We start from the raw sequence: 27650 nt of genomic DNA on the forward strand, positions 1-27650 counted from the left end.
GGATGAGGGATACCTTACTATTAAATCCAGATAGAAACTGTTCAGGGCAGTCTCACCTCTTACAGTCCTGTCAGAAAATATTTAAGAAAAAAAATGAATATATAACAATTTTTAAGTAAAGTCATGAGAAGAAACAAGGGATAGATTTTGGAACAAATTAATTAATAAATCAAAATGAATTTAGTAGAAATCAAAGCCCATCTTTAGTTTTGGTGAATCCCCCAAAAGTGCAGGTCACATTTCCATTTCATTACTAGAATATATTAATGCATGTGCCCCAAAATGTTTTTTTATTGACAAAAAAGTTACAGATTTTACATCAAAATGAAATTCGATTTGGATGCCTGATGAAAATAAAACATTTTTTCATTACTACAAAACACCTGAGGAAGTGCTCAAATGGCTATTTCAAAGAAAAGTTTAGAACATTTCTGAGAGGGCGTAAATACTTGAATTTAACTCTTGACCGCCAGGAAATGCCATATTCAATTCTAATGGGAAAATCATTTAACATTTTCAATGACTTGTCCGCCTTTGTAATATGTTCAATGATACTTGAATATAGTTCACATTACCATCTATTTTTCAAAGCTTTAGACCACCTTCAACCATAAATGCATTTCAGAATCAAATTGAAATATTGTAAGTTAATGATAATTAAGGAAGTTATATTGTTTAACCACATTTTAATTTTCAGTCCTCATTCCTTAATCAAGAGGCTCACTAAATTACATAAATATACACTCACCTTTAAATCATCCCCCGAATCAGTTTTCTAGATCATCTCACTCCTCTTGACAGCACAACCTTTCCAGAGCACAAATCCCAAGATCAACTTCTTTCATTCCTTGAGTTTATTGCAAGATTTCCCAAGATCAACTTTAATCCATTGCTTTTTATTGAATGTATGTTGACCCAACATGCAGCCAAGTTTTCCCATTTATTACATTAAAACATTATCTACCTTTCCCCCACCCTCTCTTATTGATTACCTAGAAGTCCATGAGGACCTCTTCCTTTACATGGTGAAAATTCCACTCCCGCCCACCTTCTCTGTATTACATCGTAACTAGTTTAACGGAATCTATTCAAAACATACCATTCCTTTTTTCTCAATCCCATCATTATCCAGGGTGTAAAATTTTGGAGCATTTAATAGCAAATTATCCCCCATCAGGATCCGAAATAGGCAAGCCTGATGATTGGCATTTCTTTTCCTGTAAATTCACTGTAAAACATACCCTCTCTCCACAATATCATAATTCTTTCCACACAGCCATTCATTCACACAAGCACCAAAACAAGAGGAAAATCTCTGTATCTTTCTTGGAGATTTGGTGGCCCTTAAGAGGACCGAAAGATAAAGATAAGAAGGGTTGTTGATAGAAGGGAAAAATAAAGGTAGAGAGATTTTGTTGCCGATACAACAGCTTCACAGCCGGATCTGGCAAGGCAGTGCTTTCAGGCATGACCTTAGAGCACTAAGAAGTCTTTGATGGTATGCATATATTGTTCAATTGATGATGACAAGTCCATCTTCATAGATGTAGCATCTGGTGATTCTGGTCACTATAGGAACAGACAAGCTCCACAACGCTTTGAATCATTCCAATGACCAATCCAACTCTGAAGATCAGTTGAGTAAGAGCTGCAGAAGTAGCATCAGCTTGGAAGTCAAGACTAATTTTTGTTTCGCCAGATTTCTTACAAATTCATCATCGTAATTCAATAGCATTCTCAAATGAGAAAATGTTCATAACATCATATCTTCAATTCAAACAGCTTTCTTTGAACTATGAATTATTCCTAGGTAATGAGGTGCTTCTTTGCTATTTTTTGTACAATCAAGTTCAATAATCAGATTTTAAAAATAAAGCCTGGAATGTTCATATGCTTTTTGATTATCTACAGCTACATGTAACACACTTAATATCCAATACAAAACACGTTGTTTAACAAGACTGCATAATTCTGATCAAGAGTTGTAATTTTTTGCCGATGCTCCATCAGCAAAAGTACCAAAAAGGGTTCTGCAAGACATTTTCTTGCATATCATGGTCAACAAGACCATTGTGGATGGTATGGAATGCTCACGGATACAGGATCCCTGAGAAAGATGTCACAGCATTCCATATATCACATGATCAGAATAGCGTTAAATTAGCATTAACAGGCACTTTGTGGCATGAAAAGCACACTTAAACAATTAGAATGTCATGTGGGGTGGATGTAAATCGATTGAGATATTTATTTCAGCAACAGATAAAAGAAACACCAACAATGGAACTAGGCTATAGAGTCGAGTACTGAGTAGAGATGTTTGGTAAAAATATAGCAACATGAATTCTTTCTATTTTAACTACATGTTGAAAGAGCCATGTATCAGTAACATGTACCGGAAATAACTGGGTTTTAACCGTCTATCATCTTGACAAAGAATAACTTGCAAAATTTGAGATGACATTCTAATATATATATTTATGCTTTTAGAACATGCCAATTCCTACAATAGTAATGATCTACATAATATTTTGTAATTAGTATAAGAAAAAAAATTAGTGAAGTGTTAAATGAGCTGAGTCTGCTGAGCAGGATTTGATACATTACACTGATAAGATTGTAGCCATTTGTAGGTATAAGTTTACTACAGTTTAATTATGAGAAAAGGTTTCTGGTCACTACAGTGAAATGAAGGGACTGCTAAATGCGTGTGATGTCAAAAAAAGATCAAAACTTCACACACTTTGGCAACAAAAACACAGACTAGCAAAATCAGCCATTAGCACCACTTCTGCAATGTGTAAAAATGTTAAAAATACTCAATCTCTATGTACATGTACATATCTGTATGCAACTGTGTTGCTAGTAGTTTCAAAAAGTATTCAAGAACACACATACACGTACATACAACATAATAGCTCAGCTGGAAGTCTTGTCAAGAATGAACTGTGAATACAAAATAAGTACTTATTCATCTTCCATTGTTTTAACAAAAAATCTGTGTTGAAGTCAATTAATTTACTGATGACAACACTTCATGTACCTATCTATGACTATGAGTCTATGACCAATTTTTTAAAAATGATTACCATCACTAGCCTCAGGCTCAGTGACACTTAATTTTCTTCATATACTTATTTCAGTATTTCTTCCATGCAATACAATCTCTGGGTACAATTTCAAATTGACAAGGCTTTCAGGGAAAGGAGAGGGATTATCTTTATCAAACCACTGAACATTCTCTTTTACGTACAAAGTGTGTCCATATCCATACTCAAAACATACATGTACATCCCTTTGGGTAACGATGACCCCTCTCCTTGTGCAAATTATTTACAATTTTCATCTCTTAATTTGTAAAAGGTTAATGTTTACGCTTAATGGGAACCACACTGAAACCATCTACGTTGCAGATGTAAGTCTACACCATGTATTGGCCATTCTATGAATTTAGATTGGAATAACGTTACTTCAAGGTGTAATTCAACTGAACAGGTATACCAAGAACAGATGTGAAGAATTTGCCCCCCCCCCTTGATAAGATTGATACACAATTATATGAAATATTAAAACTGACCAAAGTTGACAAAACAAATGCATTGAAATTGAATCGACCTTCTTTTTGGTCCCAGATCTACAATGTAAATATCATTTTGGTACATGGATGCCCAATATACATGTACAAATAATTGACATTCTAATGTACAAGTAATAATTTGTACATTTAATTCAATTACTTACAAATTTAAAGCTGAAGTACACAATGTACAGTATAAAAGTAAAAACATGACCAAAAGGGCAAAATACAGCATAACTTTACTGTTGTACTTGACAGTGGCCAATGTCTATACACACGTACACCAACAGCACACAACACTCAAATGTACATGTTCAGATAAAAGTCAAAATCACTTATCACACATTAGTCTATGCATCAAGCATTTCTCTTATCAGTCATTCAAAAGAATCAACACTGCCCCCCCCCCTCTCTCCCACTCACTCACTCAAAGCACCTACAACCTCACACAAAGCTTGCATCATCAAATCTCTTATATTCATCCGTACACAAAACAAAAAAGTACCACAAAATATCAATTAAAAAAATAGGGACATAGAACTGAAATTCACTCATTAAGACTGCAAATTAAAACACATTCCCCTTGAAGTAGATGCGATTGTGAGAAAATTACAATTAGGAATTGTAAAACTACAAATACTTTTATTTGCAGTATTGTATGTTGCATGTTATAAAGTGACATCAAATGAAGGAATTTTCAAAAGGAAAAATTTGCATTGACAAAATTATGAAAAGGGAAAAACTTTGTTTTTATAAACTCTGTAACAATTTTCAATCAGAGAAAAGAAAAAGATTGGCATATGCACAAGACCAATAGTGTTTTTTTAAGCAAGAAACCAGATCTCTAATGAAAATGTTAATGCACTGTCAGACAAGGTCCAACATGAAGAAGATATTCTTATTTTCTAAAATGAGTGAATTCCAGTTCCTTCCTTTATCAGTTGATTATACAGTAGGATTTTGGAGATACTGACAGGTAAGAAAAGGCCCAAGTCCATCAGTATATCCAAATACTGGATTCACAATTAAGCATTGAAAGGCCAAGGTTAGACATCTTAAGGCCAACATAAAAAGTTACATTTCGATAAAATCGATCAGCTCAATATGTAGCAAGATTTGGCCTACAGTGTATTTCATGACATCCAGCCTTATTACATTAAAAAATAGCATCAAAACACCTCATAACCTTCATTAGTTCAAGCTGCATATAAAAAGTAATATTTCAAAAACATTAAATACCAAGAGATCAAATGTAATGAGTCACATATTTATGACTCAACTTTCAACATTATCTTCAAATCTCTGGTAATCTTCTCAAACTCTGTTTGCTCTGGCACAGCAATATACATTTGAGGGCATGTTTTGGACTGCGGGAAAGATTTCTGCTTTCCTGTGAAAGAACCTAACCAATGCGAAGGTGGCATCGGTAATCTGTCAGGATCTGGAGCTTCGCTGAATTTGGCACCAGCATAGGAGCCATCAGGGGATTCGCTCTTCCTTCCAGAATATTGGTTTGGTCCGGGCTTCGTGAATGGTGACACGGGTTTCGGCTGCATAGATGGTGGAGACCTACGATGAATGCCATTACTGCCAGTGGCACTTTTCTTCGCCTTTGGTGAACTCTCTCCAGCTTTCTGAACTTGCACATGCCCCTTATTGTCTGAAACCCTGTCATGTCTGTCTCTGTCTTTGGCACGATTTCCTTTTTCTCTTGCATGGACTTTTGGTACAAACCCCATTAAATTGTCCCTTGTCTTTCCTTGAGGAGATGATTGTATCTGAATTGGTGCCATGATTTTAGATGGATTGGGAGGCATAATTCAGTTCTGATCCACCTGTCACTTGGCAGAAACAGAGTGAACGATCTCCGCTCCCCAGTTTTTTTTTTTTTAATTTGACCAAATTTGGCAATTTGGATTGAGCTCTCTGTCTCACTAACCCCAGCTATATTGCCTTGAACTGTTTCTCAAATAAAATTGATCTTTAGAAATGTATTAATTTAATAAAGAATAATGGTATTTGCCTAAGTAAGATAGTGATCAATGAGTCATTATGATTCACAGTTCTAAAACGAAAATGGCGTCAGAACTCAGAGTCAGATCGAGACAAACTTACACTGACGGCTGTCGACGACAAGATTGACATCGAAAAACATATTCATCAAGCAAGAAGTCTCCACCTTTCCAATGACGAACTGATGACTTGATTCAAAAGAAGTCTACAGATGTGGAAATGGACTAATTATGAGTTGATTTAGTAAAATACAGGGGCGGTTTGCCCGACGTTTGGGGTTTCTCTCCAGTTTCTTCCTCGATATCTCGCACTAAAAATCTGCATTAGTCCGCGCAATACATACGCACAATACAGCTAGCTAGCTTTGTTTACATCACGGCTATCAATTAGCTCGGCGACCAATCAAAATCTGTTCTCGAATCATATGACCCCTTTGTTATTGATGTTGACCAATCAACGCCGAGGTGATCAAAACCACTCTATTTTTAGCCATTATTCATAGAAAGCCTGTTGCCAAGTTGGGGGAAGTTCTCCGACTTCGAGCTTTCATGCAGGAGTCCAAGTACAATCTTCCCAATCAAGGCTTCCGTGGGCGGATCCGAGGGGGGGGGGGGGTTGGCGAGGGGCCCTGGCCCGAGCCCCCCTATTGGCCTATTGGCGGAGCAAAAAAGATAAGAAAGGGAAAGAAAAAGAAGAGAAGGAATACGAGTGAATAAATTAAGATGAGTGGAAGACTTGGAAAATAAACTTAATCTATCATGTCACAAAATTTTCGCTCGCGCTTCGCACTCGCATTGCCGGTTAGGTGATTTTCATATCTTCCTCAATATGGAGCTCAAAATATCAAGTTTAGAAGTCAATATGCAAAACATACTTCAACTCAGAAATCGAACTTTCATTATTTTGTTTCTTTACAAACTGATTTCTAAAAAGTGCTTTGTAAAAAATGTCAGTTTTATGGTTTGAATATTAACATTTTCTGCTCGCGCTGCGCGCTCGCAAAATTTGATTTGTAAGGTACCTATTATTTCGTGCATTCCATAAGTTATCTAAATATCCCTATTCAGGTTTGATCATTGTCAATGCGTATCAGCTATAGCGCTGCACCTCGCATTTTGATTGGTGAGTTATATATATCTCAATATCAATTTTATAACAAACTACTTAAAATCCCTATTTCATGACAGATTATCAAATATTTATGTTCACGATCATGCGCAAGCATTAATTGTTAAAAATATATTAACTCATGCACCCAATTCTTAATTACAAAAGAGCTTGAAATTTTCAGTTTTTTTAGGCCATAACAGATTTCGCGCTCTCAATAGGCTTGTTAGATTAATGAATAAGACATTGATTTAATAATTTAATTGTCCCTTTTCAAAATGGAATTAATATCGACAAGTTTCATCTCGCGGTTAGGAAGAGGAAGATAGTCATCATTTTCATGAATGTTCAAATTTTATGTCGAAGACATTAAATTTCCCCAAAAAATTAGCTCGCGCTTCGCACTCGCACAATTTAAATAAGGATTATAAGAGTGAATGTGTTTATGTTGATTTATAAGAATAACACGAAGAAGACACTATATTTAGACTACCCCTTCAAAGAAACAAACAAGAATCAAATTCGAGCGGCCAATTTGGGGGAAAATGGCTGAAAATAAATCTGCCCCCCCCCCCTTGGCGAAGGCTGGATCCGCCCCTGTTGTCAACCCCCTTCAACGCAGATATAACCCACCGTTCAGGAAAAGCAATCACGTGCAGTTGTTTTCATTTCTTTTACACCATTTGCACCAGCTCTGGCATGAAATTGACAAACTATTGCGAAATATGGGTTTTCCCAGTCGGTGACAAACATAAGTTTGGCCCCCGGGTTTGGCGAAAAGCTCGCTGGCAAAATCCAATTGGGAGACAATAATAATGCACGATAGAACACATCAAGAAACTCATGGTTTAAAGGTGAACACCGGGCAAAAAAATAATTATATCGAAATGAATAGAGTAACATTCGCCAAGCAAACCGTTAAAAATAAAGGGAAAATTTTTATTTAAAAAATTTGGTAACAACTCTGAAGTTATTGAATTTTAGAGGTTAGCATCAATTTGTGAAAACAGTTGTGCACACCGTCATACTGGTGGTATCATGTCGCCACATTTCGTCTTTTCCTTTAATATCTTATTGCATGAAACCATAATTATTATACATGAAGAAAAATAAGAAATATTATATTTCTTATTTTTCTTTATGTGTGTATGATATGCTTTCCTTGTTACAAAATAGGTTGCAGCAATGAATATCTATAATGCATTAAATTTCTTGTCAATTCAACTTTTTTCATTCCAGGTGGACAAATTTCAACAAATGGAGATATAACACACAGGCGGAAACAGGGAGCCGAGGCCCCTCCCCCCCCCCCCCCCCCCCCTATTGGCGGAGCAAAAAAGGTAAAGAATGGAAGAGAGGAGAAAAAAGAAGGGGAACAAAAGAGGAATAAGACAAGTGAATAAAATAAGACGAGGGGCAGACTTGGAAAATAAATAAAGGGGAATCCAGCCTTGGCCATAAAATGTTGTGTTGGGAAGGAGAAAAATAAATTAAACAGAATGGTGAAAGTTTGAAAGAAATCGGACAAGCAATAAGAAAGTTATAGCTGCTTTAAAATTGAGATCACTAATCAGGCGCGTACGCAGGATTTTTGAAAGGGGGGGGTTTCGAGCTGATTTTTTTTTTAAATCTCCCGCCCAGTCTCTAAAAAGTGATGAGCGGGGGGGGGGGGGGAGGAGGTGATGATTTTTTTTTTCAGCGCTGCAAATAAGACAATAACATTTAAGTGGGGATGGGTATGTAACAGTGCAGTCATGACCCGCGAAATGTTCTCGTTTTTGCGTTGAAAACATAACCTTTTTGTCAATAGTTTGTTGGAATCATAGTCGATGCTACATGTCCTTCGGATCGTAGCACTCATGATATGGCCAACCGCGTAGCCAGGATTTCATTTTTGAGGGGGCGGTAAATGCACGCAAAGCGTGCCAACACTTACAAAGCGCGCTCCCTAGGGGGTGGGTGCAGGGAGGGGGAGTTTCCACCTCCCGCGCGAAGCGCGAAGCTTTTAGTGTTTCATAAATTAAAATGAAAAGGAGCCGTTTCTCTCAGTGTCTCTAGTACCTCCAATTCGGTTGACTATATTGCGATTTTGAACCTTGTTTTCAAAAGTGATTGTAAACGCACAAAAGAGGTATACAATGGAGGAAATTAAAATGATAATAACTCCGCGCAAAGCGCGGAAGCTAAAGTGATTTATCAATTTTTCTTGCCATAAAAAGGGTCCCTTGAAAAGGGTATTCTCAAAGATATATTGAAACTTTCTTTGGAAAGATCAGATTTGATTACAAACAATTTAGCATCAGTGCATATTTTTAACTCGCAAAACAGAGAAGATTTGTAGAGGAAGATATTCCTCCCCGCGATGAGCAATGAAACTCTGAAATTTCAAAGGGCGGACGTTTCATCAAATGTAGATATCTCTAATACCCAATCGTCTCTAATTCAATTGATTTTCTAAGATTATTGAACTTCATTACAAGGAAAATAGTGCGCATAAAGTTGAAACTTCTGTGATTTATTGAAATTATCTATCTATATAATAAAGGATGATTAATTTTTTTGACTTATCCTGAAGCGCTTCATTTTGAATATAAAGAAACTTAAGTGTCATTCAAAATTTCAAACTGAGGGCGCAAAACAGAACAGGAGATGAATGTATACAGGGAAATGACATGAAGTTTAATACAATTTGATAAAATTAATATTGTACTTTTTTATTTAATACGACATGAATTCTATATCTTCCTCTTTTTAAATTAGGAACCTGTTTGCCCCCAAATTATGGTTGTTTATAGTAATGAGCTGAAAAGCGGGAGAAGCTGACTTTATGGAGGTGACGGCAGAAACTGATATAAAGATTTTACCCGCTCGGAGCCGACCAGACCAGAAGTTGCGCGATCAATTGAAAAAAAAAAGATAACTTCATACATTTACTTCGGCCTAACCTTACTCAAATTCATGCCCTAATGTATACAATTTTAACTTTAACTGACAAGAAGCACATAGCTGAGGTGGAAAAACAGGGTTAGAGAAAAGGTGGGGGAACAATGGAGAACTTCAATATTGTCATTTAACCGCGCGGAAGCAAAATTCATATATGAATTTAAAGCAAGAAGAGTGAAGGAGTTTATCTTTTGAGAAAAATAATAAAGAATAAATAGAAAAAACACAAAGCTACCTTTCTTCCCTTTCCTTCCTTCCCTTTTCCTTTTCTCCTCTCCTTTTTTCCCTTCTTTTTTTTTTTGGGGGGGGCGACCGCCCCCCCCCCCTGGCTACGCGCCTGGATATGGCCTTGATCAGAACACTAGAAACTTGAGAAATGTCATGAATAATTACGAGCGAGCCGAAATGTTTGCGTTTTTCCGTCAAAACATACAATTCTTCTCAATAGCTTGTTGGTAATGATTACATATAAGTTGATGATACATGTCCTTCTGCTCGCAAGTGTCATGATATGGCCTTGATCAAGAGACTAGAAACTTAAGAAATTTCATAAATGATTACGAGCGAGCGGAGTGAGCGAGCCGAAATTTTCGCGTTTTCCCGTCAAAACATACATTTCTTGTCAATAGTTTGTTAGTAAATCAAGTATTAGTCGATGCTACATGTCCTTCTATTCGTAACACAATTAATACGGCCTTGAACAGGAGACTAGATACTTATGGAATTTCATAAATTATTACGAGCGAGCGGAGCGAGCTAACCGACATTTTAGCGTTTTCCGTCATTTTGGTTTTCATATTGGTAAAACATATTTTGTAAGAAAACGTATGTCTTTGTCTTGGTTCACTTGTATTCATAAGTATACATCATGATAATCATGTATGGCCTTGTTAATGGCGATACCGTGATCATGTCGGCGACATGCGGAAATAAAAGATATAATAAAATGGAGCGAGCGAAGCGAGCGGAATTTTTTTCTGTGTTTTTCGTCGGAAACATGAGATTCTGTTCATTATTGCTGTCATATACATTATTGGGTAGGGGAACTGTCCGTAACCAGACCAAGGAGTTATCAGGCGCTTGCCCGATAACTCCTTGACCAGACCGACCTCTGGGGAGACAAGCAAAAAAAAAAAAAAAAAAAAAAAAAAAAGGAAACGAAAAGGGGGGTTGAACCCCCGAAACCCCCCCCCCCTTGCGTACGCGCCTGTCACTAATAGTATGTAGATTTCAAATTGGCAACAGGGTAAGTAAATTATGACAAGGGGCAAGGACAACTTTCCCATAGGCCATGTACTTTATTATCAGGGATTTGTGGTTTTCTCCTAAGTACCAATTTCCCTGGGGCAGTAATCTAAATATAATCCAGGCAGTATATTGTTTTATGTCCTCATGGAAGAAAAATATAATTTGAAATAAAACTTTTGGGAAAAATGACATTTTAGCCATAATATGTATTGGAGTACATGGAAGAGTAGTCCTTGCCTTACATCACTATGCCATCCCATATGCGGCCAATTTGAAGTCTCCATGAATATAGTGATTACCAATATTCACAACTTTTAAAAATTCATAACTTTCTTGTTGTTTGTCCAATATTGTTCACACTTTCACCTATCAACTTGTCTGATTTTTCTTTTTCTTATAAAAACAAGTTTTTATTTGGGTTGGATTCCCCTATAAGAATATCTTTCATGTCACTAAATAAAATTTTCGCTCGCGCTTCGCGCTCGCATTACATTTTAGGTGATTTACAAATCTTGTTCAATATGGAGTTTAAATATCAATCAAAACATATATTTTATCGCGGAAATCGAACTTTCATTATTTTTTGCGATTTACAAATTGATTTTTAAAAATTTCTCTGTAAAAATGTCAGTTTTATGGTCTGAATATTAACATTTTCTGCTCGCACTGCGCGCTTGCAAAGTTTGATTTATCAGGTACATATTATTTTCGTGTATTCCATAAAATTGTCAAAATATCCCTTTTCAGGTCTGATTGTCAAAACGTATCAGCTAGCGCTACACGCTCGCACTTTGATTGATTAAAAATTGATTAAAATTTTCCATTTTTTTGTAGAAATGTCAAAAAATTTCAGATCGCGCTTCGCGCTCGCATTATTTGATTTTTAAAATATGTAACGTCTTCAATGGCTAACTGCATGTAATTTTTAACAGGTACCTTTATATTCAATCAGTTCGTTTCTGCTCGCGCTTCGCGTTCGTAGTAATTATTTAGTTGCATACACATCTTTTTCAGGATAACAAAACATACGGCACAGAATGTTCAAATTTTAGGAAAAAATACATAAGATTTCCAAAAAAAATTAGCTCGCGCTTCGCGCTCGCATTATATAAATAAGGACTATGATATTATATATTTATGTTAATTAATAAGAATAAAGCTAAAAAGTGACTATTAGGACTTTCCCTTCAAAGAAACCAAAAATCATCTTCGAGCGGCCGATCGGGGAAAATATGGCTGAAAAAAAAATCCGGCCCCCCCCCCCCATTGGCGAAGGCTGGATTCGCCCCTGATGACATAATCAGATTTTTTATTGCATATATTCATGAAGACATGCATATAGAACTGTTTCACCGAAATAATGCAAAGCTTTAAAAATGTCATAACTTTTGTTATTTTTTTTTTTTTTAAGGATGTTTTATTATATTCTCTCAAATCAACATACATAATCAGATTCTATAAACAATTTGTACAAACTATTTGAAACATAATTATAAATTATACAATAAATCCATTACAATATAATTATACAACTTATACATCAAACTTCAAAAATACTAGAAATTAATATAATAATGCGTTTCAGCAATTACAAAATGAAATATTAACAAAATATATGACATGATCAGAGAGAAAAAAAGATAAAAATGTTGTTCCACCTCCCACCCCCCCCCCCCCTCCCTCCCCTCCGTCCCCAGGTTAGGAGCATTCTCCCCTTTATGCCTATACTCTACATGGAAGGGACTGCAATTCTCCGTATTAGTTTTTTCTGTGTTTTTATTTATTTTGTTTTGTGGCTTTGTCTCTCGTATATACCTTTGCCTCACTCTCCCTATTTATTCTTTTCCCATTTCCTTAAATGAAGAGACATCTTGCCTCTACCTAGCGCCAGCCTTCTTTCTTCCCATTCTTCTTCTTTAAATTTCCTTTTAATTTCATCCATGGTTATATGTGCACCCTTTTCCCTCCCTTTGAAGATTAAAAATTTAACAAAGATTAAAAAGTGATTGATTAAGCGTTCTTTTCCTTCGTCCTTTAATTCTACCCCTACAAGAATTTCCTCCCAGCTTAAATTACCCGTAGAAATAAAACCAAACATCTCCTTACAATTATCCCAAACCAGACAAGCATATTCACATTCCAAAAAAAAGATGGCGGTATGTTTCCTCCTCTTTTTTACAATAACAACAAAGGTTATTTTGTGAGATTTTAAAACGGAACAAGTGATGATTTGTGTAAGCAATACCGTGTAACATTTTAAACTGAAATTCTCTTAATCTACTGTTCAGAGTACATTGTCTTGGTCTCATAAAAATGTGTTCAATCTTTTCATAAGAGAAACTATATTTGTTTTTTAACCTTTCGAATTGTTATAAATTGTTGATCCGATTATTATGAAATTTCAGTGTATTGGTTCCTTTATTTTACTTTATCTATTACGGAACCCCGCCGCTCAATTGCCAACAGAAAGGTTATAGGGAACTGGAGAGGAGGAAATGAATAAAAAAAAAGAAAAGTGATTGAAACATTAAGGGGCTTAGATATCTAGTGTTTAAGTACACAAATACACAAATTATTCTAATCGTGATACGAGTATTATTATTTTGCTTCAGCGAGATACGCAATTACAGAGGCGGATCCAGGGGGCCTGAGGGACACCCCCCCCCCATTGGTAGAGCAAAAAAAGTGAAAGGAAAAGCAATGAAAAAGGGAAAAGAGATGAAAACAAAAGGAGAGAGGGAAATAGGAGAAAGGCGAGTGAATAAGATAAGGTATGGGGAAGACTTGGAAAAAAAATCCTTCATGTCACTATATAAAATTTTCACTCGCACTCACCTTGCATGTTCGATGAGATAACACATTTATACAGGGGCGGCGGAACCGGGGGCAGGCTCCCCCCCCCCCCATTCCTCGAAGGGAAAATGTCCTTTTTCAAAATAGAAAGTGCCCTCTTATGGAAATGTGCCTTTTTCATAATGCAATACCCTTTTTGAAGAAACTTTCCCCTGTTACATTATTTTTTGACAACATGAACACTGGTAGGCCTATATGTCATGGTTATCACTTCAAATATCGCAATAGCCGGGCTGATCAACACCAGAGTTTTTGCAGTGTGGTACAAAATTAGCAGATTCAAACCGACTTGATTAATAATTTAGTCTCCATACCAATATGAATATTCTCAATTTTTACAATGATAGCAAATAATTAACATCGAGTACAGATTTTATGAATGAACCCCAAAACAAAAAGGGTAATTGAACATTACATTCAATGTTTAAATGGTAAACTTAATTTACAATATGTAAATACAAATCAAACGCATGGCTGGCCCTTAGAAAGGGATTAAACAAGCACGAGGCTATATTGATGTAGGCATTGCCGTCGGGGGAAAAAACGACATCACACTATACGTCCTTTTAAAACCTGCTATTTAAACTTGACATCTTTTTAAGTGTCCCGTTGTGGATATTTCGACCTTGCAAAAGTTATTGTTGAAGCACCCTCGATCTTACCCTGATAAGAGAGAGAGAGAGGGAAGATGAGGAACCCGGGGGGGGGCCACTTCCATTCACGAGTGGATACCATGCGCGACCATGGGGTCTCGAAAAGCACCCTAAAATTTCTAAACACGTAATTTCCATATTCTGAAACTGCACCCCTTAACAAGTATTGGAGACAAAACGATACTCTTGGCAAATATTCCCTGAAATGAACCCCTAAACAGGTACAGGAATGATTTATTGTTACGGGTCCTTCGGGGCTTCGGTCGTCGGCTTTACCTTATTTGATTTAGTACGGACCACACCTTCTACACCTCGCGCAAATAGGACTCTAAACACGTAGTGTTGGGGCAAAAAGGACATCCTTTATGAAACATTTTAATTTTGTTTTATCATCCCCGCAAATTCGACCCTAAACACGTAATTTTCCTAGCGAAATAAATATCCTTTTCTCATTATTGTGTTTTTTACACCCTTATCACGTTACGTACGTAACGTGCCCTATCGTGAAAAGGACATCCATTTTACTTTTTTTTTTTGGTCGCGCATGGGCACTTGTCAGTGTAAGTGTCCCCCCCCCGGAATGAGGAATCAGTGACAGAGACTCAAATGAAGGGAGGGGGTAAGAGGGGAATTGGATGGGAATTGGGAGGGGAGAATGATTTGGGTGGGGGACTCGGAGAAATTGAAAATCAAGGTCACATACTGTAGTCTGTACAATGGCATATAAATTCTGATCTTGTAACAATCAGTGGCGCACTATTTTTTTTTTGTCAGTTCAGTGGCCTAACATGGCACATAAGGTAAGGGGAAATACTAAAAAGTGCCCCCGTCTGTTCGTCATGGTAACAACATAATTATAATCATGATATGAAATTTATGGCATCGGTCATTTCATATAAATTCGGATTACTAGATGAGAAGCAGACAATATGAAGATCATGATGGTTTCGGAATAGCGCCATCTACAATTTTGATACCATCATCGATAATGAAGGCACGATTATTCCAATTTAGATTTTAGTTACTGGTGTTACATGATTGGAAAAATAATTTGTCAAATTGTGAGATGAGTTATATTACTAATGAAATGAGTGTTGTCACAGATTCAGTTTCAGAAATGCAAACGCAGTGAGTAAATCTTTACAAATTTGGGGTAGGCGTACTGCAAAAGTGAGCACAGTTTGGACATTTTTCACTATTTTGCAGTTTTGGCTAAGTAAAAAGGGGCTTTTAGCGACATTTTATGCATTTTTTTACATTCTAAGAATTTTTGTAACCAATGAACAGGGTGGATGGTCTTCTAATTAAACAATATTGATGCGAGTGCGAGGAGCGAGATGAAAAAAAAGTGATTTACTGACTTGAAAATGGAACACTTAAATTATTGTTTGCTGTAATTCATGAAGGGAATACGTATTTCAAAGAAATTGCCTGTCATGCTGCGAGACCGTAGCGCTGGCTGACATTTATTGATATTCAGTACTTTTTTGTAAGCATGAACAGAATGCAATGGAAACTAGAAGCAAAATAATCCAAAATAAGATATTGAAAGCTCCTTGTTATCCTCGTAAGCAGATTGTCTCCCTGGACAGGGAATGCGAGCGCGAAGCGCGAGCGAAATTTAATTTTCATGTAATGACCCGATTTTTCTTTTTTTTTCATTTTCCAATTATTTCCCTCCCCTTATTTTACTCACATTTCTTTTCTTTGTCATCTTGCTGTGATTTTTCTCTTCTCTTTTTAGTTCCATTTTTTTTCTACTACGCTTGGTGCGAAGCCCTTGGCGGGTGGGGTCCAGGGAGCACAGACCTTTCAGCTTTAGAATTATGATATTTCCAGAGGGCATTTTGGAAAAAATATATATATACTTATAATATATTCATATGAACTCAACATCCTAAAGTTTTCAAGTTTTTTTTTTCTGTATAGGCTTTCAATATTTCTTGTTTCAACTGTTCAGTATTCTTGTTATCTTTTTCCTTTCTTTCTTTCTTTCTTTCTTTCTATAGCTTTCTTTCTTTCTTTGAAGTTTCTTTCTTTAATTTCTTTTTTGCTTCCTTCCTTCCTTCCTTTCTTTCTTTTTTTTCTTTCTCCTTTTCTTTCTTTCATTCTCTCTCTCTCTCCTTAGGGGAAGGGGGAACTGTCCCCTCCACCTGAAATTTAGGAGGACATGTCCCCCCCCCTTGATGGAAGTTTCGGAAGATTTTTTTTCTCTATACTTTGGCTCATTTTGGTGGAGTAACTTTTAAAATGTATATGATTATTCAAGCCCCGTCAGGGATTGGAAGCTTCAGGGGATTCGATTGAATTCCGTAAAATTTTTTGTAGTAAAATAGGGGAGAAAAAGAAGAAGAGAAGAGAGAAGGGAAGTGAGAATAGAAGAGAAAACAAGAGAGGAGAAAAGAAAAGGAGAGCAGGGGAGGATCCAACTTTCGCCAATGGGGGGGGGGGGAAGGGGAAAGAAAAAATATTTTTATCCACATTTTCCCCGATCGGTCGCTCAAACCTGATTTTTGTTCATATGGAAAAGTTTATTTCATTTGAGTCATGTGTTCAGCGGACCTCTCAGTGAAACTAAGGGGTTGAAACACTGCCATCGACATACAATCTCTTCTGACGTAAAAACAAGAAAATTTATGGAAATTCCACGTCCTGCAAATAAAAGAATGGATTCATACATATCTTTTCAATGAATATAATCATAGTATTGCAATAGCACATTCTATATAAAGGGCCAACTTTGTAAAAAAAAAAACTTTACCTATATTTTCCTTTAAAGGTCAAGTCCACCCCAGGAAAATGTCGACTTGAACAAATAGAGAAAAATCATACTATCATAGTGCTGAAAATTCCATCAAAATCGGATGTAAAATAAGAAAGTTGTGAGTGACATCTTAAAGGTTCGCTTATTTTTCACAAAACAGTGATATGCACAACTAGGTAAGTCAGTCGATTAAGTCAATCTCTCACTATTTCTTTTGTTTATTGTTGTTTGAATTATACAGTATTTCATTTTTTATAGATTTGACAATAAGGACCAACTTGACTGAACCATATAGTATTAAACAATGCTAATTCCATATGTTCAGGGATGAATTAATCGTTGTATCACTTGACAATGAGGAGAAAATCAAAATATTTCATATAATAAAATACAAAATAAATAATGAGTGGATGACGTCATAGTCTCCTCATTTGCACACCAGCCAGAATGTACATATCACTGCTTTGAGAAATTAAGCAAAATTTTAAAATGTCACCAACTTTTTTATTTTACATCCGATCTTGATAAAATTTTCAGTGTTATGCTTAATGGATTTTTCTCTTCTTATGTAAATCAACTTTTTGTTGGGGTGGACTTGTCCTTTAAATTGAGCCAAGATCTTTAGAGAATGGGGGAGAATCTCTTCTTTTTATGCTTTATTACGTAATATAATCTTTCCTAACTCGTTAAAGGGGAAGTTCACCCTGAAGAAAATTTTGTGGTAAAAATAGCAGAAAAAATAATAAAACATATTGGTGAAGGTTTGAGGAAAATCCGTTAAAGATTAAGAAAGTTATTTGAGTTCAAAGTTTTGTATTTGTGACGTCATAAACGAGCAGCTGCCCCATTTGTTATGTAATATAAAATACACGAATTTCAAATTGTGTATGGTTCCTGATAACTTAATTTTGTTTTCTATTCATGACCGGGTGTGAAATGATTTGTCTATTGATATACAAAAGGTACAGTGAAAACCTTTTTCAATTTTCTGAGAAAATTACATTTCATTGATTTTTTTTTGCAATTCGCTATGTGCGGCTCGCACACTAGGCTGTCTGCCCCCCCCCCCCGACGAGTCACAACCCATGCAAGTGACGTATCCCTGCCCCCACCCCCTGACGAGCCACCAGTGACGACCACCTCCTTTGAAGTTGAAGACCTTTTTTTTGCTTGTCATTTTTTTTTCCTGGTGCGAAATGACCTTTATATCAGACTGAGGATCTTTTTTTGTCAAATTTTTTGGCGTACGATGGACGATTTTGCCCCCTCTGTGGAAAATCCTAGGTACGCCACTGGGCTCGCACATCTGACGTCACAAATCAAGTAATTGAAATTCTAATAACTTTGATGAATATTTCTCAGACCTTCAGCAGTACTTTTTATTTTTCTACTATTTTTACTATAAACTTTTTGTCAGGGTGAACTTCCCATTTAAGGCTTTGCTTTATCAATGTTCCTCGGGCCCAAAGCATTCTTCAATAATTATTGGGGGAGGGTGGGGGTCAAGCAGTTATACTTCTTAGCTTTATTCTTATAAACAAGACAATTGTATCTCATATACCTAATTAAATGATGCGAGCGCTATGTGCGAGCAAAAATTTCGGACGTACTTTATCACATATTTTGTCCTGAAAATTGAACGTTCTGAGTAATGTTTGTGATGATCAAGATGCGTCTATGTTTTTTTTTATTATTAATTACTGCGAGTGCCAAGCGCGAGCTGAATTTTTACATACTGGCCTGATCGAAAAACGACCCGTTAAGGATTGTTAGCATTTACCCATGATGGCAATACATTTCCAACAATCAAATAATGCGAGTGCAAAGCGCGAACTGAAATTTTTGTATTCCGAGCTAATAACTTTTCATTCTATTTTTGTCATCATGAACAAGATATGTATACATATGATGCGAGAGCGAAGGGCTAGCGGAAAAACATTGAAATTTAGACCTAAAAACAGGATATTCTAATTTTGTATATAATTACAAAAGAGATGGATACCTTCCTATACATGAATAATGCAAGCGCGAAGCGCGAGCAGAAAATCTGTTATATTCTGATCTCAAACTGGATGATTTAAGCACATTTTAAATAAAGAACAAGCTGAATAAACATGCATGAGCTCTTTTTTGCTTTTTTAAAATTTAGACCTAGAATCTGGGCATTCTAAACATTTCTTTTTTTGTTGTGAAAAAGAGAGGTAGGGCCTATCGCGATGCGCGTGCTGAAAAGTATCCGATCTGAAAAGGGACAAATTAAACGCTATTTCAAGCATAATTGTGGAGGGAAAATTGTAACGAAGATATGGATCGCAAAAAATGACGCGAGCTGATATTTCAAAAAAATATATTTTGACCTAGAACGGGACATTCTAAGCGCGTTTCGTCATCATATGAAAAGGATGATTATCTTTCAATTCCTCTTCATAAGCGCGAGCTGAAAACTTTATTCCGATCAGAATAGGGCACATTTTTTAAGGAATACGAATTCATTTAAAGGATACTCTCTCGATCATGTTTGATGTTATAACGTATACACCTAATGAGAGTTCGAAATTTGTTGATAATAAGGCCTGAAAACTGGATACTTTAAGTGCTTTTGTAATATTGAATTTAGGATGCATGGGTAATATATTTTTAACAATTAGTGCGAGCGCAAAGCGCGGAGCCGAAATTTTTGATCAAATGTCATGAAAAAGTTAGTTAAGTAGTTTGTTAGAATTCATACAGAAGTATACATTTCTCAATAAAAATTAAAGTGTGCAGCGCGAGCTGAAAACTTTGTGATATTCATACCATAAAGCGAAACATTTTACAGGGCATTTTTTAAAATCAATTTGTACATCAAAGAAGATAATGGAAGCTCGATGGCGAGGTGAAATATGTTTGTATATTGAGTATTGACTTAAAAACTTGATATTTTAAGCTCCATGTAATAGGCATTGCGAGCGCGAAGCGCGAGCGGAACTTTTGTAGAGTGAAATGAAAGATATGTTTTTATTTTCCAAGTCTTCCTCTGGCTATTTTATTCACTCATCTTCTTCCTTCTTTTATTTTTCTACCTTTTCTCATTGTTTTTCTTCTTTCTTTTCCCTTTTTTCTTCTTGTTTTTGTCCCTTCAATAGGGGGGCTGCTGAGCCTAAAAGTAACTCCACTCGAAAGTACTTTAAAAGTAACATCTTTGAATATAGGCTCTTTGAAACCAGTCCTAAATGTGCATACAATTTGTACATTACGTATGGTGATGAGCGCTGTGCTGTGGCTGTAACACATCTCTGCAAAGGTATTGTGTGGATGTAAACAAGATCAGAGGGGTCGACTTCCGCGGTCGAACGAGGAACAGCAATTTTTCTGTGACGATTTTGCTCCGAAGAGTCTTATCAAAATAATTGTAAGTATTATTTTTTTTTATACATGATGTATTTTTGTTCAATGTAGTGATGTGGATGCTCTAAGAATGGTTGAAATGTTAGTAGAATGTGATTTATTATGGAAAAGAAAATACCTGCAGGCTGCAACTCGTGTACTCCGTCGCATACAAGGCTGTACTGCACTCATTCAATGAACCACTCATTCAACGAACAACATTATGATATACATGTACTGCACTGTAGTCAGTAGTGTAGACTACAGTAGTACAGTGTCACTCATGACACTGGCACTGCATTTGTGCCTGGCTCAAGTTGCCAGGAGGCTTCTTTCTAGAGAGTAAAAATCATTTACTAATGTAAGGTTACTCTCATACGAAGCCAGGTCTTCCTTTCTATACACTTGTGAGTTGTGTGTACCACCAAAAAACCTGAAACTTTCGCCCCCGAGATTCCTACTTTCTCTCTAAAGTAAAACTAAAAAGATCTAGCCGTAAATCATGTACATGGGATACAACTTCATTTCCGACCTTTCTACGCTATATGGATTTCATTTGTAAACAAGAATTCATCAAAATAATGAGAAAAATATGAAAAGATGGAAGAGACTTGCCCGATGTTTATGCCACCATCTTGTTTTCTATTGTTCTTCACCCATGATACGGACGCTAGATTTCGGTTGGCCAGTAAAAATCCTTCAAAGCAAAGTTGTACAGTGTTGCATAGGCCTACCATTGATTAATTTTTTAACATAAAGACCCCCCCCCTTCCCAGTAACTTGCCAATTCGTCTCCTGCCAACTCATCCACTCACCACATGGTCTACTTTCATTTAGTCTGATGCCATTCCGTCCATCAACATTTCGTCTAACGACCACTTCGTCTAATCACCATTTCGTCTCGTAACCAGTTGGTCTAATAGTAATATCCAATTTCATTCATTTTGCACAATGATCACTTAGTCCAATGAGACCAAGTGATATGCGGACTAAATAGCTATTGGTCCAAGTGCTTATTAAACGAAATGGTGAGTGGTCGAATTGGTAATTAGACCATGTGGATAGTGAACGAATCGATGATAGACCAAATTGTAGTAGACGAGTTGGCATTAGACGAATCGGAAATAAACCGAAATTCAAAACTTTGTGAAACTAATCAGAAAGTCCCAATGCTCCCTTTCACCAAAACGGGGGGAGGGGGTTGACGAAGGGTGAGGTTCCAGTCAATGTGACACAAATCAACGTTGTTGTTGTTGTTATTTTGAATAGGCAAACTAGTCAGTTTTGACTATTGTTGCCTTATAAATATGCTTTTCTTTTTTTTCCAAAATATGATAATTTCTTTGTTCAAATTATGTCAGTTTGAAAAGTAAAAGAAAGAAAGGAAAGAAAAGTTCCCAGGAAATTGTGCAAGACCACCTCTCCTGCCCTGTATTAGTACGTTATCCTGACAAGCCCGCTCGAGGTGCATTTCGAGGGCGTCTCAGGAGTACAAAAAAATTGTATTCCCTATGTCTCTCAAACGTGAGCAGGGGGCGCTCTATCCAATACCTCGTGGAACGCTCGCAACACACCCTTTTGAGAACCAGAGGGCTTTGCGTGTGGGGAATCTACAGGTAGGACTATGGTATGCCAATGCAGTACACAACACACACTATAAAAAAAAATCATTGAAATATCACTTTTGTGACCAAAAACACTTATTTCCATACATTTGCTATTCATTTTTAATTAGTAACTTGGAATAATTTTTTGTACTCACCAGAGCACTCAAAAACTTGAATTTTGGGCATATTTTTGTGTACGCTCTCTATTGGTGGAAAGTAATATGGCAAGCAAATTTTCATTTTTCAATCTCTATTTCGAATTTATGAAAAAAAAATTAAAAGAATCAAATTTACTTAAGAGCCATGTTATATGATGACTAGCTGTAATGGAATCTGACAGTGTCAAACAATCAAGCATTTGTCCTAAAGAAAAAGAGAAAAACAAGCTGAACATTGCCAACCTTATTTTGCCACACATGGAGTACTAACTGAGAACAAGGTTATATCATAACCGTGTTCATTGAATGAGTGGGTTTCCCTCAAAGTCACCCACCCCATCATTACAAACATGTATGTTCTGTGTATAGTGGGGAAGTCAGCCTTCTTGTGGCTGAACTTTGCCAGGGCTTTGATAACCCATATTTTTGGTTAGTTGCTAGTATGTGACATGACACTTGATGTTTAAGCCCAGGGAGTCGGAAGGTAGATCCCCTTCTACCTTTATGGTAAGCCTTTGTATTTCTCATGCATGTTTTCCATTACATGGTGTACAATACATTGTATACATGTATGTAGGATATTGATAAAGCTGCAGCTCTAGCTAAAGGTGGGGAAATATTCGTTGCACTTTGCCATGTAAATCTATTCGAAATAAAACGTTTCTCAAAGGACAAGTCCACCCCAACCAAAAGTTGATCTAAATAAAAAGAGAAAAATCCAACAAGCATAACACTAATTCGGGTGTAAAATAAGATATAACATTTTTAATTTTCAGTTAATTTCACAAAAGTGTTCTTTCACATCCTGGTCGGTATGCAAATGAGACTGATGACATCATCCACTCACTATTTCTTTTGTATTTATTATTTGAAATATTCCAATTTTCTCCCCCTTGTCATATGAAATTGAGCTTTATTCCTCCCTGAACATGTGGAATTTATAATAGCATGGTGTGGTTCAGTCAAGTTTTACAGTACTGTCAATTTTGTAAAAATTTGAATGTTGTACAGTGCGTCCCAGAATAAACGAAACCGAGATTTAGCGATCATTTATCATAACTAAATCATAAATAGAATAGACAAATGACCTATCAACTTGAAGCTTAGAATCTCCTCTTTCATCTGATATTACTTAGGTTATTTCTTATTCATGCATGAGTGAGCAAAAACAATTTGAAGAAAGGATGCCAAAAACTCATTTGGCGGGGGGGGGGGGGGTATCTGGGTTTCAAAAAGAAAACCATATTTCTGAAAAGTTCAATATCTGCTCTTTAATTTGGTACCAAAATTACAGAAAATGGTCAAGAAGTAAAAAAGTTCTGGTCATTTGAAATAAGGCTTGTATTTCCATAATTTTATGAGATAAACGTGTTTTCACCAGTTTCCCACAGATAGCTTTCGCATGGTGAACAAAAGATTTAATGCATGGCTGATCTTCAACAAACCGGAGTCTTGAGTGAGTTTGAAAGCCAGCCTGGAGAACCTCTTCATTTTATGAAAGTATAATTCAAACAATTAAAAACAAAAAAGAAATAGTGAGTGACGGACATTATCGACTCATTATCTCATTTGCATATATCACTGAGTTGTGCATACATAACAGTTCTGAGAAAAAACAAAACTTTAAATTAATGTCATAACTTTCTTAATTTACATCCAATTTTGATGAAATTTTCAGTGTAAATGCTTGTTACATGTAGATTTTTCTTTATTGTTTCAAGTCAACATTTTTGGGGGTGCACTTGACCTTTAACAAAGATTGCATACGTATATTAAATTAATAGTTTGTTTAAATTTTTTTTTTTAAATCTATTTGCAGATGCTTGGTTCCTTAGCTTGCATTATTTACTTCTAGCTGGAAAGAGAGTGAAGTTTTTATCAGCACATGTCCTTCTATTATTCTTGATTGTTTGGACCCCAAACAGCCCGATGAGGGACAAAACAGCAGTATTTCCCCTCTCATTATGCCGATTGTCTCACCTGATGATAGCGATTCCAATTCACGATCTCACGAGCCTGTGTTGAGGAGAATACAGGCGGACTCCAAGGATTCTCAGGTGACCGGCAACACGTCCAAAGAGTCCTTACATAGTCCGAAGGACAGTGGCCAGAGGAAGAGTCCTGGTCAGAACTTGTTTACATTAGTTGACCCGTCGCGAGTGCAGGGTGCGGAGGCACCGCAGGAACTATTGTCGGGCCATACCACGCCCATGCTAAATCCATCGGGCAGCTACTGGGGGAGCTTCACAAGAAGGTCGCATTCACCAAGGACAAGGCTCTCTCCACCCTCTCTGACAGGGCGGAACTACTCTTCACGCTCCCACGTGGTACGTGGTCGGCACTCCCCATCTGACAACGCACCGTCAAACCATCCCCGCTCCCCCAGCTACGACTTTCGTGAAACAACTAGCCGAAGAAGGTCCTATCACGGTAAGTACTTGCCAGAGACTCTTTGGAAATAGTTGGTTATTTGGTCTGTACTAATTTGTACCAGTCAGATGTAATTAGTAGTTATGTTTTGGATAAGAAATTAATGTCACCATGTGGGAGACATGGCTAAGTCTGTCTTCATCCTGATCTTCAGAACTGAACGCTGAACATATGTATCTGTAGATTGAATCATTGCATCTAGACCGATGTGGACTGGCAAAGAGCCATTCCTGCAAGCATACTGTGCACCACTGTGTGCTATTTGTGCGTATCAAACAGTTTACACTCTGAAATAATCCTATAAAACGATATTTTGTAATATCCTGTAGCTTTTTCCACATTATTATAAGCCTTTTTATAGGCGAGCGACGATATGACTGTCAACAAATCTAACTTCTTGAGTGAGCACCACTTTTAAAAAGTTCATATAAAATGATCCGCATAAAACTTGGAATACTATCATTTGCAAAATTTTAAGACTACCTGATAATTAGTTTCATTAATAACCGACCTTTGTATTATTGAATGGTTTAAGGTATATACATTAATATTACAGCTAGTATTTCTGAACTGCCAGATCCACATTGATTATGTGCTTACGCGGAGAAAACGAAATAAAAAAGACTACATGGAGCGGGAAAAGACACAGGATAAAGAAACACAATCATGACAGTAAAACGAAACTACTCAATTTTAAACAATGGGTTTTGAAAAAATCAATATTTAGAATATTACAAATAGAATATATGTCAATTAATTCCACAAGGAAGGTCCAGCATGGGCAAATGACCGATTCCCCCCATAATTTCTTGGATTTAGGAATTGCAAGCAATTTTGAATCAGAAGGTCTTAAACGTTGAGGAGGATTATATTGCATCAACAAATTAACGTTATATTCCATGGCAGATCCATAGATACAGTAAAAAAAACTTAATTTAATAACTTAAATACAATATGGTACTCAATGGGTAACCAATGCAGTGATGACAAAACTGGAGTTATGTGAGTAGAGCTTCAGATTATCCAAAAGCTTGACCAATCCTTTTGATTTAAAAAATATTTGAAGTAAAAAAAGTAACTGGGGAAAACAAAGATAAATCCAGCAATTGGACAATTTCTTTAAACTTATTTCCATTTGACCATTCAATCTATTTAAACACGGAATCAACTCAAACAAATAGTATTTATAGGCCAATTTCTGATTAATCTATGACATTATATTACAATTAAATATAAATGTATGTGATATACACACACATTTTCAGGTGGTCTTAAAACTTTTGCAAATTATGGTAAATATATCTGGAGAAAAGAACATGTAAACCTTAATCAGCACATGGACTTTAAAGATAATAAGATTGATTTGAAGATATATATTTACCCTTAACTTGTTTCCTTGCCCAAAACACTCCCTTCAGCCCAAATGTGTCCCAAGTTCCCCCTACCCCACACACCTTATGGAGGACATCATGATGATATCTGTTGTACATGAAATGGCTTAGGCTTGAACTTTCTTCTATTATTCATTGTCATGCCCGGGAAAAGTGTGGAGAAACAAGTATTAAATGGATTAGGAAATATAAACCCCTTTAAATCAAATGACAAAACTTGATTAAAAAACACTGAAAATTTCTAACAGAAACACATTGATTTGTTCCATTTTATGTCCAAAGATCCAGCTTGCACAAGGAAGGTAAAAGTTGTGCTCATTCTACATGTAGGGTAAAAATATTAATTTCATTTACAAAGATGATTGAAAAATGTTAAAATTGATCTGTTTTACGTACGGCATTGGCTAAAAATGCAGAAGAAAGCTTGGCCAGTTCGTTTTTCATCTTTTCCACATGACACAGCAAGAAAATCTGCATGGATGTTTTGTGCAAATTTCTGCGAGCCCTACAAATATAGATGGTGCTCACTCAAGCATAACATTGTGTCAAAAATTTTGCGTTTATCTTGTAGATGAGACCCAACTCCAAGAAAAAAAGAAAATATCTGTATTGTATTATATTTTTATATATTATATTTTTTTCAATTCTTGTGACTTTTTCAAAGTGTAAACTTTTTTTGGTATGCACTGTAGAGCCCTACAATGCTTTCAAACTTACCTGTACCATCATATCAGTGAGAAAAAAAACTATATTAAACTTTTGTTTTCTACATGTAGGCCTTATCCGTCCGTATCTGTACCCTTTACCTGTTATTTAATTTGTTTTACATGCATGTGCTCAATATTTTTTTGCTTTATTTTCTTTCTCTCTTTGAGTCAAAATTTCACATCATTGTACATTTCAAATGAATGTAAATGATTATAAACTAAGTTACATTTTAATTTGTGCCTGTTGCAAAGACTAGTCAAAGTTAGAAGTGGCCTATTTGACCTGCACGCAGAATAGGGCCGCTGGAAGTCCATATTTATCTAGGCAGAGAAGTCACTGCCTGCTTGTGTCGGGCTTCCCATACTGTTCTCAACTGTTTTGGGAAGGTAGACACTGAAGGCCTATTAAATATAGAAATACCTCAAAGAACGATAAAAAAAATTGGTAGAAATAGTCTCTTTGAAGTAAAAAAAACCCACTCTCAATTGTAAATTTTGCCTGTTGGGGAAAGTTTTTCCTCAACTTTCAGAATAACCTTGCGCACTTTACACGATCTGTTGCGATATGATTTTCAAAGAAATTTTATACAATCTTGACCAAAGCTCTAAATTTGAGTGGTATGATTACCAAAGTATAAAAAAATTTCAGGCCATTTTTAGCCTCGCTGTAGGAATAAATTAAAATTCAATTCTACAATGTAGAATAGACGCTATCTTCAGCTGTAATAGGAATCAGATTTGGACTTGACTTCAATCGGAATTAGGCTTGCAGCAAAACAAAATTATGAGTTTATTAATCCTGGCATTATGATGATGTTCAAATGAAGTAATTT

General features: G+C 36.2%; 1 protein-coding gene across 3 annotated transcripts in view; it reads left to right on the forward strand.

The window, feature by feature from the left end:
- Nucleotides 1-20429: 20429 nt before the first annotated feature.
- Nucleotides 20430-27650, forward strand: part of LOC121425152 — a 33123-nt gene continuing 25902 nt past the window's right edge. For 2 of the 3 annotated variants that reach the window (XM_041621148.1, XM_041621150.1), the window contains exons 1-2: nucleotides 20430-20549; nucleotides 24109-24719. In XM_041621148.1, coding sequence (XP_041477082.1) covers nucleotides 24254-24719 — 466 coding nt within the window. In that variant the 5' untranslated portion in view covers nucleotides 20430-20549; nucleotides 24109-24253. The remainder of the gene's footprint in view (nucleotides 20550-24108; nucleotides 24720-27650) is intronic. The other variant, XM_041621151.1, reaches the window with a different exon arrangement.

Source organism: Lytechinus variegatus, chromosome 12, assembly GCF_018143015.1.
Source record: "Lytechinus variegatus isolate NC3 chromosome 12, Lvar_3.0, whole genome shotgun sequence".
In the NCBI taxonomy this organism is placed as follows: Eukaryota; Metazoa; Echinodermata; class Echinoidea; order Temnopleuroida; family Toxopneustidae; genus Lytechinus; species Lytechinus variegatus.